The sequence below is a fragment of the Camelus bactrianus genome, chromosome 25 (genome assembly GCF_048773025.1).
Source record: "Camelus bactrianus isolate YW-2024 breed Bactrian camel chromosome 25, ASM4877302v1, whole genome shotgun sequence".
In the NCBI taxonomy this organism is placed as follows: Eukaryota; Metazoa; Chordata; class Mammalia; order Artiodactyla; family Camelidae; genus Camelus; species Camelus bactrianus.
In genome coordinates this window covers 15,288,679-15,302,835 of record NC_133563.1, presented here as the reverse complement: position 1 = coordinate 15,302,835, position 14,157 = coordinate 15,288,679, and the positions used below count along the sequence as shown (strand labels likewise).

At 37.4% G+C, this 14,157-nt stretch overlaps 1 protein-coding gene across 3 annotated transcripts in view; it reads right to left on the bottom strand.

Annotated features, from left to right (window-relative positions):
- Window positions 1-3,024: 3,024 nt before the first annotated feature.
- TRHR (thyrotropin releasing hormone receptor) overlaps window positions 3,025-14,157 on the bottom strand; it is a 152,284-nt gene continuing 141,151 nt past the window's right edge. For all 3 annotated transcript variants that reach the window (XM_074352661.1, XM_074352659.1, XM_074352660.1), the window contains exon 7: window positions 3,025-13,382. In XM_074352661.1, coding sequence (XP_074208762.1) covers window positions 12,975-13,382 — 408 coding nt within the window. In that variant the 3' untranslated portion in view covers window positions 3,025-12,974. The remainder of the gene's footprint in view (window positions 13,383-14,157) is intronic.

Sequence of the window (14,157 nt, the reverse complement as noted above, 5' to 3'; positions counted from 1 at the left end):
TTGTAGGCTTTTAAACTATGCCAATCTCAATTTACTAGTCGCATATTAGACACTGAGGGAGGAGGAAGGGGAAAAGAAAGATACTGGACTCCAGTGTAGCTCTTGTGATTATTCGTAGACTATATAGGAAATCATCAAGTACATATCTTAACAATTCATAAGTAATATACATGCATTCTATTTCTAATTCTAGTGCTCCATCCCTACTAGGTGATGGGACAGGTGGAGCAGTCATCACCAGCTGCTACACAAAGTCTAGATGAATTTTTAAGAGTTCTTTCCATCGTATTAAAATCGTACCTTCCAAACCATACGTAGTCCACAAGGGAATGACGGTTTCAGGTATGGTTTCTTACTGTCATCACCCACTTTCTTAAATGGCATGAGCCATCTGATCTCAGCTTTTGAGGCTACTCTTCATGGCTGTCCCTCTCAGGGGCACTAGAGAACCAAAATTACCTCCTCTTTTGAATGCTGTATTCCTGTCAACCATTCCGTTCCCTTCGCCTTTTCTTTTTTTCCTCAGCTGCTGGTGCCCTGGTGGACATGCTGCCTCAGAGGAAGGCAAGGTGGAAGCCTTGATGTTACTGGGAGTTTATCTGCAGGACCACCAGACTTTGAATTCTGTAAAGATGGATTTTTTTTAAAGTTTATTTTGTACACCCCAAATTAGAGTTTTGACATCAGAACCCCCCCCCCCACCAATTATTTTAACTTCAGCATACATGGAAGTTTAGTTTTATCATCTAGTGTGGTTTTCATTTTGAATGACACGTGTACACATGGAGGAAACGCTATACTCTAGTGCTCGGTGTTGCTAGAGGTTATAATGTGACCCTGGGGTCTGGAGTCCAACTAGTCTGAGTTAGGTCCTGTCTCTGCTTCTGTGTTCAGAGCCCTTGGACACGCTGCACACAGTGTAGGCTCCTTCCTGAATGGGGATCTGAAGTCAGACTGTTGATGTGAATGATAGGTTAACTCTTGGCAAGCTGTGTGACCTTAACAAATGTACCCATCTCTCTGAGCTTATGTTTTCTTATTTTTAAATGAAGGATAATGATAAGACTTCACGGAATGGTACTGGAGATCCAAAGGACAATCCACACAAAGCCCTCAGCACAGCACCTAGCACATAATAAGTTCTCAGTTTTTTTTTTCTATAATGGAATTTCTTCATTTATAGAAGAAAATATATAGTACCTATCTCCTGGGAATCTTGTGAGAATTAAGAGAAAATGTGTGTAAAATACTTGGCATGATGCCTGGGATAAGATAGAAATTCAAGAAATGTTATTAATTCTCACTACTGCACATTCTTAAAACTGGGAGCTTCTTTTTGCTAATGTGTCTAAATAGAAGGCAAATAGTTTCATAAATTTCTGGTTTGGAGACAGGAGATAATCTAATTTATGAAAACATTACTGGTGAAAGGAAGTTTCTCAAATGAGTATCAGCGAATTTTCATTTGGGAGCTGTCTTTAGGGCCCTCATAACTCTCCATCCAATTCCTCTTCCCCTAAACTAGGACTATTTTCCATCAATGTGCACTGCCTGCATTATCTGACCAGCTGTTTAAATCTTCCCAGAATGTCAGGAGATCCTTAAAAACCAGAAAAGCAGAAAGAGCAATGAGAGAGGTGACTGCTCATTTTATTTACAAATGTTAAGTGTGATGATGATGATGATGATGATGATGATGATGATGATGATAATGGCCTACGTTGTGCCACTTCCTTTTTATAGTTGATCGCTACTCTTCACAGCAGCCCTGCACAATAGATGTTATAGTCTGCACTTTCTAAATGAGGAAACTGAGCTCAGTAATTTGCTGAGGATACCCAGGTAATAAGTGGCAGAGGGGAAATTCAAACCCAAGTGTAACTGACTCTCACTCTGCTATTGAGTGAATGTTTGTGTCTCCTAAACATTCCTGTGTTAAAATCCTAACCTAATGGTAGGATTAGGTGGTATGGGTTTCAACTTGTGCCCCACGGTCCAGACCTCGAATATCACATCTTGTCTTCAGCTATTATGGCAATACCTGATGGTATTAGAAGGTGGGGTGTTTGGGAGGTGACTAGCACATGAGGGTGGAGCCCTCATGAATGGGATTGGTGCCCTTACAAAAGAGGTCCCAGAGAGCTCCTCCATTCCTTCTGCCATGTGAGGACACAGGGAGAAGGCTGCTATCCACCAGCCAGGAAGTGGTCCTCACCAGACACGAGATCTGCTGGTGCCTTTATCTTGGGCTTCCCTGCCTCCAGAATGGTGATAAATAAATGTTTGTTGGGTCACCTCAACTTCCTTGTCACAGTGCTTGCTACATGCAGGAAGCAGCTTTAATGTGGGGTCCCAATCTCTCTGGATCTTCTAAGTGTCACTCCATTGACCATATCATGCTGGTAATAAGACATGGCCATATTAATTTTCAAAAAATACTAAATGTGTAACTGATGTAAGAAATTAAAGGATAGCAATTCATGTTAATCATGTCCATTGCTGTTTCTGGTCAGCAAGCAGAAGTACAGTCTGAGGTATAGCCTAGATGAACAATATGTGATGTGGGTAAACTTAGCAAATGCTCACTTTGAAAAGAAGCTGTAGTTCACCATTTGGCTATGAAAATATGTGTTTCTACATCCTTCATATCTTAGCATTAAGAAGAATGTGTTCAATGTTCCAAGCAAAGGCCATGATTCTTCAGCTGTCTCAAATCCTTCTGGTAGCCAATTACAATCTTTCCAGAGAAAATGGCTGACTGAGAATGAAGTAACGGTGGTTATATTAAATACTGAATGTTAAACTCTGAAAGAACTTCTTTCAATAAATCCAACACAGAATATGATCTTTGGAAAAGTTATTTCCATTAATCATTGGGTTTTTTTCCCTTTTTGTTGTTGTTCTTATTTTTCTTCCCTTCATGTGACTTGTTGGGATAATGTCTCAAGATATTTCTGTACAACTCTGTCCAATCACAGCTAACAGGACTAAGAAACAAAACAACCAACCAAACAAATGTTCTGACTGTTGTAATTATAACCTATTTTTCAGGTTTTTTTTTTTTTTTTTTTTTTTTCAGTTCAAGAGTTAGTCTTAGACCTTAGAAATTGCCACGTGCATGTCATTTGCCATAACAGCTGAAGACAAGATGTGATATTCGAGGTCTGGACTGTGGGGTACAAGTTGAAACCCTGTTTTAGTCATCAATGCTGGAGTTTCTCTGAGGGTAATGGCAGAGTCGTTAGACACTTCTTGGAGTCAACTAGTGTCCGTTTTATAATACCTGTGTATGAGAGTAGTCATGCAGTAGCTGCGTGGTGTATTTTAATTAATGAATAGTTACATGGATGGAGTGAAGAAAGATGTCTCTGGCTTTTAAATGATTTTATACTTCTATACATTCTGTAATCTGGGAGTGTTTGTATGGGTGTATTTGGGGTTAGGACAGGCCTTTTCTGGTTTACACTGCTATATACCAGAAGATGAAGCTAACTGACTCAGGTGAGAGACATTCAAAAAGCTCCTTGCAAAAGAAAAAAAAATCCCTGCACTTGAATTATTTGGTAGTTATGACTTTTGCTAGTGATTTTGATAAGAAAGTTTGCCTAATTTTGCCATTTTACTAATGAAAGAAAAATATCTTAATGTCAAAATAATTCTGGGGTTTATAGGAGAAACATTCTAGATTATAATGCTGTCCTCTTGAACTTGAACTTCTATTATCAACATTTAAAAAAGTAAACTTATTATTTTGGAATAATCTAGATTCATAGATTCAAAGATAATACTACTATTCTACTTACATTCTACTTACTCTAAACCAGAAACAAGCTAAGCAAAATAGGATTTGTCTTGTCTGTTTGGACCACTCTAACAGAATACCATTGATTGGGTGCTTTATAAACAAGAGAAATTGATTTCTTACAATTCTGGAGTCCAGGACCAAGGCACTGACAGATTCCAAGTCTGGTATCCAGGTAGCAGTCTGCTGGGTCCTAACATGGCAGAAGGAGAGGGGGAGCCTCTGCGGGTCTCTTTTCATAAGAGCATTAATCTCTCTCATGGAGGCTCTGTTCTCATGAGCTAATCTTCTCCCAAAGTCTTCACCTCTGAATCCCATCACCTTTGGAGTTAAGATTTCAATGCATGAATTTCTGGGAAACACAAACATTTAATCCATAGCATTATTATTATTTTCATGCCTAACCTTTTCAGGAAAATATTCTTAGTTTGAAAGTAAAACACAGCCCAACTACGGGCCTTTTCAATGAGCATGACCTGAATTCAGGCTGTTACCCTGCTCTTGATATTCTACTGTAAACAGTTTTCCACAGTTTCTATCCCACTCCTCTGTCTCCACACATCTTATCCCTTCTCATTTGTTGAGACATTTTTTCTGAATGCCTTTCTCTCTGTCTGCTCCCCCGCATGCCTTCTCTGCTCTTTCATATCTTACTACTATTTAACATTCTGCTCACATTCTACTGCTTCTTTAAGGTCTCATCTTGCTGGTGTAGACTGGAGTGACTTCCCTCCCTTTTGAACTTTCTTGGCAATTACTGTTTGTGTTAATAATAGGGGAACTCACCATGCACTTCCTTTTTTTCTTCTCTGGCTTCTTGAACTGCTAGTTGAATCTTGTACTGTTACCCAAAATTGTTTGTATTTGATGTCTTCAGTCAGACTGTAAGATTCCTGAGGGCAATTCTTATTATCTTCTTTGGCTGATTCCAGCATCTAGCAAAGTACCTTGCACAGCATTTCTCAGTATTTGTGACTTGATATGGTTGAAATTCCTCATCTTTTGTCTGATGAATAATCGTTAGAGAATGTTGAGTGGGCTGTGTCTTGTAATTACTTGTATGTGTAATTTAATTTAATCCTCACAGTTCATGCATGGATTAGATATTTCTATCTCCATTTTACAGATGCAATGATTATATGCTGAGTCAAATATTTATAAATCACTTAAGAGAAATTGAGGAGACAAAAAGATGAATTGAAATGACAGGATCCTACATGGAAGTATTGAGAAAAAAACTTGTTTTCTGTGATTCATCAAGTTTGTGCTATATTAGAAGAGTAATAACATATATAAATATGTGATGTCAGTTCTTTGAGTCTTAGAAGGCAATCTCTGACAGGAAATACAATGAGATCTATTCTTGGCATTATTTTCTGATGATGACATTTCTGATCCACCACTGATTTACCTAAAAAGCTTGTGGACTTATGAGACTGAACATACTTTAAGATTAATATGAATAAGTGCCTGGTGTTTGAGACTGAGGTCTAAGAATTTTAGTGTCTGCTTGCAGTCTAGACCCTTAGTAGTTATTATCTGTGGTAAAAAAAATGCCATTCATTAAATTTAATTTTTTAATAAGCACATTCATTTACATCCATTAACAGATATTTTGAAGGGTTCATTATGTTCCAGGCAGAGTGCTAGTCATTGCACTTTCTGACCATGGTGAGCAAAAATGTGTCATCATTGGTTTTTACAGCATTTTTAGGAGATCTGGGAAAGAGTTTAATGCTATTTGGTAAAATCCCACTAAACTAATTACCTATGAGTATTGAGGAAAATTTACATTGCTGGAGGTGCTACACATCATAATGTAAGACAAAAATGTTTTGGAAGGTAGACAGGGTTAGTGGTGGCAAGGTTGTTTTATTTTTGAATAAAGAGGATTCAAAGAATACACTCTTGTTCACCCAGTGCTGCAGTGCTTCAAATGTTATTTATTTTTATGCAAGAAAAGCATTTTCTTTTACATGGCAAGATGAACTTTTATCAGATGGAGTCTGTGTACTAGAGCAGTGGCCCCAGGAATGAGCCAAAACCCCACTTATCAAGAGCTGAACTTTACAGTCTGTGTATTTTTGCTCTGCCTATTGCAGGTAAATTGGAGATTACTAGGCACTACAAAGGTAATGGAGCAATTTGCTTTGCAATGATACACACAAGCATTTGGGTTTACTTTGCTGTTGTTCAAAAAGGGGCAGAGACACTTGAAATAATTATTTCAGTGTTGTCCAAACTTCAGCCACTTATCTAACCTTTATGGTTTTTTGTCATATCTAATATCAACATTAAAGGAACTCATAAATATAACTGACATCATGAATTTTATGAGTCATATTTGCTCCAATACACATTAAATTTATTATTAAAATGGAAAATGTCTATCTCTGTGTTATTTATAATCATCTCAAAAAAGCACAGTGGTACATTAAAATGAAATGCTTCTGGGCAAGTAGTTTAGGGTCAAATTGTACCAAAAGTGACATAATTTGGAAGACAAAGAAAACTAAAGAGCCGGTTCTTTCAGTTTGATGCTTTATTGCTCACAATACACATACTGGAACAGACACACAGTTTTCCACAGCAGAGCACAGAATATTGTACTTTCTTAAGGAAGAGTCCTTGTCCTACAAGGATATAGCAATTAGTTTCCAAGTGATGAAATGAGTCAGCATAAAACTCTAAAACTGGTGGAAAGAAGCCAGCATATTCAGAAGCACATCAAAAGCAACATGCAAGTCCATGATGTTGTCACAAGGAATCTGGAGCGAATCACTATGTGCTTCCCAATTCATATTTAATCTTGAAGCTTAAGTTCATGAAGGTCCCTGAGCTAGCTCTGATTTCTATGGTGAGCATAAACTGGATAAATCCAGAGTTGTTAAGGACCCCTGAATAATATACACAGGTATAAATACTTTAAAATATGTGATGATGATATAATATAGAAACAAGGATATTTATGTATACACATACATGTATTTTTCACTTCAAAAATTAAGACTATAAGAATACTTTTAGAATGATAACACTTAAGACAATCGGATACTATATTTTCTATATATAGTAAGTGAAATGTTTAGAAAATAAACATAGGTGACCTGTACGCTTTTTAACTCTCTATTCTAGTGTGTGGGTGAGTATTTCCTCTCCAAACATAAGTACAGGTAGGTCCTTGACTTCACTTACTTTTCCTTTGCTTGGGGTTTAATTGGCGATGACAAATATTAAAGGACTAGCTGACTTCCTTAATCTCTCATGAAATGTACTTACTTTGGACATATAGCCTTAATGTCCAGAGTCCTGCTCTAAGGTTTATTTGTGTCTCCTTGCCCTCACTTCTCTTATTTCTCCCATACACAGTGTTTTTTCTTTAACGATCTAAATCAAATGTATCCTTGGAAGAAGCCCCATATTCTCTACAAACTCCTCCTTAATAACTCCAGGTCCTAGAAATGCTCCCCTTCCTCTGAAGAGCTCAGTTGTTCGCAGCCTGGAATCACACAATTTGGCTTCTAGTTATGTCTTCTGTAGTTCTTGTTTCTGTGGCAGTACGATCACTAGGTTGTAATCTCCTTGAGGGCAGAGGCGGTATGTTAGTCTTCTTTATTTCTCATGAATAAATTAGGATGTGGCAGTGCTACTGGAATTGTCAGGCACTGTGCATATGTGAGCAATTGTGACCAACAGCTGGCACACTTAATGCAGTGCCTTTCGCTGAGCTGGGAGAACTGTTTAAAAAATAAAAACCAGATAGAACTAGTTATCTTATGGTGCAGACAGATCTAGACATCATCAGATGTGCAAATTAGACATCATCAGAAAATTTAAAAATGTATTCCTTAGCTTGAAATTCATCCATTTACTCCTTCATTTAACCGATACTTAGGAACATCATCCAGGTTTAGATAATTTGTGGAATACTAAGATGAAATGGACTTACTCCCAAGGACTTTTCCTGTAGTTTGATTATTAAGAATTACGTGATGAATAAGAGCCTGCAGGCCCTACATCGGGGACCATGACTCAGTGGTTTTCAAGCTGTGGTCAGAGGGCTACAGGCATAAGCTTCCCGGTAATTCTTACATACAGCAAAGTGGGAGTGGTTTATTATTCCTGGTTAAGGAGTAAACATTTAGCCTCCTTACTGGGGCATTTTTGCCATTTCAGGAATACAGAAACTGCTCTTATGGCTTCTGAATTCAGACCTGCGGTTAAGCGGAATCTTTTTCTACTGCCATATTTTATGTACTTTTCTTTTCTGGAAAATCTCCATCTTTATCAGTATCAGTCCATAACATTTTTGAGAAAGTTCATACTCTCTTTTTTGCAAGTCAGAGGACAGCCATAGGCACAAACATTAAGTCCATTATCCTGTGAGGAATGACGTAATCACTTATCGGTGTTGCTTTGAGGCTCAAATAAGTTGCAACTCCATTGTTTATTCCCATCCTTTTAACTTCTGTAATTTTCAAAGTGCTTTCATTTCCAGTATTTCAGCTGAGAGCCTGTAGTATGGACTTGACCCAGATGCTCCTCCCTGAGAAGGTACAGGCAATCATTGTGTGGATTTGCTGTTTATTGGCCATAAAACTGTCTTTTGTTTTCTTGCGGGATCCAGATTTGACAGTTCTGACAATGTTCTGTCCCAGCAGTACTATTTCATCCAGCCTTTTCATTTTTTCAGACGTAATTTCCAAAATATACATCAATCACCTCTTCTTGCATTTGCCATAAATGTACTTGGTGGAGAAGAATGTAAACAAGCCTGACAACATTGTCTACAAACATTCTCAGTAATTCTTTTCAAAGAGATTATTTGAATATTAACATCAGAACCATGTAGAATTTAGTTTATATTAGCACAGTCCATTTGGTTCTAACCACCTCAGGAACAAAACTATTCCCCAATGGGCACTCTTGTAAATAAGCTTTTCTGCTGAGTGATTCGAGTTTATACATAGAGACCAAACATAAAAACAAAAATACTACAGGGCTTTATTTGACCTTTTTTCCTCTGAGTGATCAATGAAGTTAAGAATTAATCAATATTTCTAATTATAGTTCATAAAATAGAATGATAATACATAAATGATCTTAACTGCTTTAAAACATTTCTGATGTCTCCAATTCATGTTCTAAATACTGCCAAACTGTTATATCCTGAGGTAACATTATGTTGGTTTTATTTTTCTTCATTGGATTGTGAAATGCTTAAGAATGAGAAGAGACTTATTTTCTTAAACAAATTTCTGCAGTTTTTCACATATGGAGTATTCTTTTACTACTTCCTCAGTGAAGCTCTGAAACGCCAGACCTCTACTTCATTCTGTGTGGAAAAAAAACCATATTGAGCAGCTCAACTCTACACATGACTTACCCACCATGGAAATAGGGACATAACTTAAATAGAAATTTTAGAAGCATCAGTTCTTCCACAGTTTGAACAAAGTTTTATGAAAACATAAGTGTTCAGAGTAACAAAATGTTTCCATATATACATACATATATTTTTATACTTAAGAGAGTTCATGTCCAGGTTTAGTCTTGAATGAAGTCAGATAATAAAACTGGCTGATCTGAGGAAAACTATGTTTGTGCAGGGAAAGGAGTTTTATGGGGGAGGTGGGGAGGGAGAGAAAAATCCATTTATTTCTACAAAGCGCTGTAAGACTTTATCATGTGTTTTACTCTAAAAACTTACAGTCACTCAGCCAAATCTTGGTTTTGATGGTTATTTACATCTGTAGTGAACAACTACAGATAAACAGAAAATCAGTTGTTAGAGATGTTCATTCTCTGCTTCTTCCAAGGAAAACACGTGATTCCAGACATCTGAAACAAATGTTCTTTGAACCTGGATTGACTGGTTGTAGATGTTCTCTCATCACATCCAGTTGTCTTACTCCAGGAACAAATATTCCAACTTGTTTGTGAGTTGCAGTTGAGAGACATAAATAATGTTGAATATATTATGTATAGAATTCAAAGGGTAAACTATTTAAAATCTCCTTTTCCTCCAAGGAATTGATCTTTCCTGTATTCCGTTATGTTTATGGATTTAACATGTTTTAGAGTGATGTAATTCTCTTCTTTAAGAGCAGTTCTCAGCTTTACTAAGACATACTGTTATTATTTTTCCAACACATGCTTCTGAAAATGAAACAATTCAAGCATCCATTTAAGAGTTACACTAACCTAAGTTTTATGGCTATAGTTTTCCTTTGACTTAACTAGGTGTTTAGCTCAAATCAGCCATTTGTTTTGGCCTGTTGTCAAGGGGTATTGTTTTGTGTATTTAACTTGTTTAAGAATGATTGTAGAGTTTACATTTTTCTCATTTCTCTTCAGCATTTAGAATATTTGTGTTGGAGTGAAGCTCTAGAAATATACTCATAATACTGAGGGAGAAGTCTTAAGAGCAAATTTATGTTTGCTTGTTTTATTCATGATCTGTGCCTGTTACCTAATTACCTCAGGTGCAAGATCTAACTAAAGACACTCAGCAATTAATGAAATTGGAAGTAATAAAATAACTCAAGGAATTTTTTTAAGGGAGACCTTAATAACGTTACTTCACTCTGTCAGCAATTTTTAACCTAGCTCTTTCTTTTTCATTTGATGGTTTGTTTTGATTATTTGGGGCAATATTTTGTGATTTAGTACAGTGTGATAAAAAAGTACCTTAAAAAGTTATATCTCTGCTGTGTAAACTCAAATATCTACTGGATATTGAATGGGAACTTTTAATTTCATAATGGCATTTGCTTTAGAGTTGAAATACTATGAACTATGTTCTTTTGAATTTCCCATGTGGTCTAAAACTAAAAGATTATTAGCAAACAACTTTTCAAACATTAAAACAGAAAAACTGAACCCACATATTAAATTTCCAAAGGTGGGAGGAGTATATTGTGCTCTGTGTTTATCATGTAAAACTAATCGTACTTTTTTTCAACATCTGATTTTGCCACTCCGCAAAGTGTGTATTTTTTTTATCATTTAGCCATCTGTTGCAAGAATTTTAATTAGCATGCTGGCTTAAAAAAAAAGAAAAAGAAAAAAGTGACATTTCTTCATTTTCTCTCACCAATATCCACACAATTTAGGGACTTAATCCCTGATCCCTGGTCTTATCAGAAGAGAAATGATAGCTGCAGTGAGACTGTGATGAAGATGATGTTGATTCAATATCTACCAGCAAGTCCAAGACAATGGTATCAGTTCTTTTCCCTAACAAAGAAAATCTAATATAGTTCAATTCCGTTTGTTAAGCAATTTATGCATCTGTGTGTATGTGTCTGTATGCTCCTGCACATAGGCGTGTGTGATTCTGGGTTGGGTCACTCTAGTGCTCTGTCTATATGATTCCAAAATTAATATTTAATCCAGGATGAAAAGTCAGTTAAAATAGATTTCTTAGTGTCATGCATATAGACTTTTAGGGTATTTCCTGTAAGTATTTGCTTGAATTTGTTTGACAGGATAAGAATGTCTTCATGGAGACAATGAGGCCAAATTTCAGCAAAGTGTTTCTGGACCGAGGTTCTGGATGGCAGAGTCTCCATGAAGCAGCAGTTAAAAACTGAAGTTTCCAAAATAGAGTGACATTTTCTTCAAAGAGAGGTTTGTGTGGGGGTACTTATCATTACCAATCAGGCTTTAGAAAAAATCTGCAAGATAAGGATATACCCCGGAGAGGGAAACTGCCAGTCTGTGGGGCACTTAAAAGTACCCAGCACTTTTTGACCTAGTCATTAAAAATCAGCTATTACTGAACCATGACCAAGGGTGGTTTTTACACTGGGAGATACCGATCAGCCAAATCTTAGTAGATGAGTCAACTGAAAGAGATTAAAGTAGGACCTGACAGATTCACATTCACATCTCTGTAATAATCACTGGAATAGAATAGCAAGCAGCTCTAAGTCATAACTATAAAGAGATACTGAAAATGAGATAAAATCAGTTTTAGCTCTACTGAAAATAAAGCCAACAGAATTTTGCATTGCTTTGGTTTAGAATCTGTAAACAAAATATTGCTAGCACTTGGAAAAAAAAAAAAAGAACCTATAAATGACAAGCAGGCAGGCAGGAAGGAAAGACAATTGCAGACAAGTTAAAATCCATAGACTACAATGCTCAGCGGGGAGTCTTCACCTGGAAATGTGACAGTCAGACTTTGGCTGACTTAGAATAGGAATTAAACTTCCGAGGGTGTTTCAGACTTGTAAGCTAGGTTCAGCTAGAAGGATTCGCTTGACATGGCTCAGTAGTTTATATACAAGAATGCTCAAAAAGGTTTTCTTCCTTAAGAGTTTCAGAGAAAAAAAGAAAACCTTATTTTAAATACTTGGTCTTGTCTTGGCTATACTTTTCAGTGTTAGTTATATGTTAGGATGTATCTTCCCAGTTACTTAATCTTGATATTTCTGCTGTCTCACACATCCTCGGAAGGCTCCATGAGTGAAGAGCTGGATTTATCTAAATATCAAATCTACATGTCTTCTCAATTGGTAATTTTGGCTATTTTGAAGTTTGGCTATTTTGAAATTTACATTAAAGTTGAATGATGACCGTCTACTTTGTAAGATATAAAAACCAACTCAGAATTTTATCAGCATTATGACTTTTTTTTCATATAGTGAACATATTTGTCTGAAATCTCATTTTTCCTCAATAAGTAAGATGTTTTTTCTGTTTTCCCCTGTAGTCCCAGATATTCATTAAATGAAATGCTAAATGCAAACATTAAATTTGCATTTTGCCAAATCACCAAACGTATAAATAATTTGGGGGAGGGTGAGAAATTATGTTTGATAAAGTTATTGCAAATAAGGTAAACTGATGTCTAGATTTTATCTAAACTTCATGGCCCCAGAAAATACAGTGAATTTCTCAAATTAAAGGGAGAGGGCTACAGTTTCAGTTTCCACCATTTGCATCTTTCACAGATCCACTCAGTTTCTTATGATATATATTTTTTGAGAGGAGAAGAAAAAAATCATTCTCATGGGTTATAGCAACTTGGGCCAGGATTTGTTAGCACAACGATAGACTTGATCTGCTCTGTCTTCACAGACGAGTACTGGCCGTTTCCTCTCTTGGGTTGATAAGTGCACAGATTCTCATTTACTTTGTCATCTATTTTCTTCTATTCCATGAATCAACTTTGGCCAATGGTTTTTTCAGAAGCCAAGCAGGTGTCATCAAAAGACACTTTCGTGGCAGACAAGTAAGTGTCAGTGACAGTGAGAGCATCCAGCTCTGTGCTGAAACGATCGGATTCCTTGATGACGCTGTAACTGAGGGCCACGCTGTAGTTAGCGGGTTTCTCTGTGGGCTTCTGCTTACACTTGCAGAGCTTTCTGAAGGCTGCACGGAATTTCTGGGACATGAGATTGTAAATCACGGGGTTGATGGCACTGTTGAGATAAATGCAAATTCTGCAAAAGAGCAAGAACCAGTTTTCTTGGAAAGGATTGGAGAGAAATGAGTTGACAACCACAAGAGTTCTGTAGGGCATCCATAAAAGGGCAAACAGAACGACAACCACTGCCAGCATCTTGGTGACCTGTGGAGAAGCAGAAATGCAGTGCAAACACAAATGAAAACATAACCGTGCAAAAAAAAAAATGACGCTAAAATAATTCCCTCTCTCTCCTCCAACCTTTATTTTCCAAGATGTAGTCTGAGACAAGGACTTAAGTGCAGGCAATTTATTTGGGAGATGACCCCAGGAAGCATGATTAAAGGCATGGAGAAGAGTGTGACAGAGGAGGAAAAGCCAAAATCAGGTTTTTTTTTTTTTTTGACAACTCCCACTAAGAGCAACTTTGGATCAAGGAGTGCACGTCAGGAGCATGTGCCCAGAGGGCGAGAGGCTGGGGCGTCTATCCACTGGCTGCCATCCCCCCTTTCTTGAGGGGTGCCTGAGGGGCTTTTAATGCTCCGTACTCCTGCCTGGAAACTCCTGGGGGCTTTAGAGAGAACCTTGAGGCAGAAAAGAGGAGAGAAGGTCAGGGGACAGTGGATACTGGAAGCGGAGTGTTCTCTGCAAGCAGAGACCATCCATAGTAGCCATGGCTGAAGTCACAGTCTGGCTGAGAGGATGGGACCCAGGGCACCAGGAGAGTCTGCGATAAGCACAGGGAGACCTAGGCTCTCATCCCATCTTCACTCACCTTTTCTTCACATTTAAGAATAAACTTTCAGTTATCTTTTGTCTCTCACAGTTTGAAAAATTTCAGCTTCCTCAGCCCAGACTTTCTAGATGTTCTGATCTTGAAAACTACCCAAGCAGAACGAACTGATTCTTTCTCCTTCATCCCTCTTAAGCCCCACCGGCT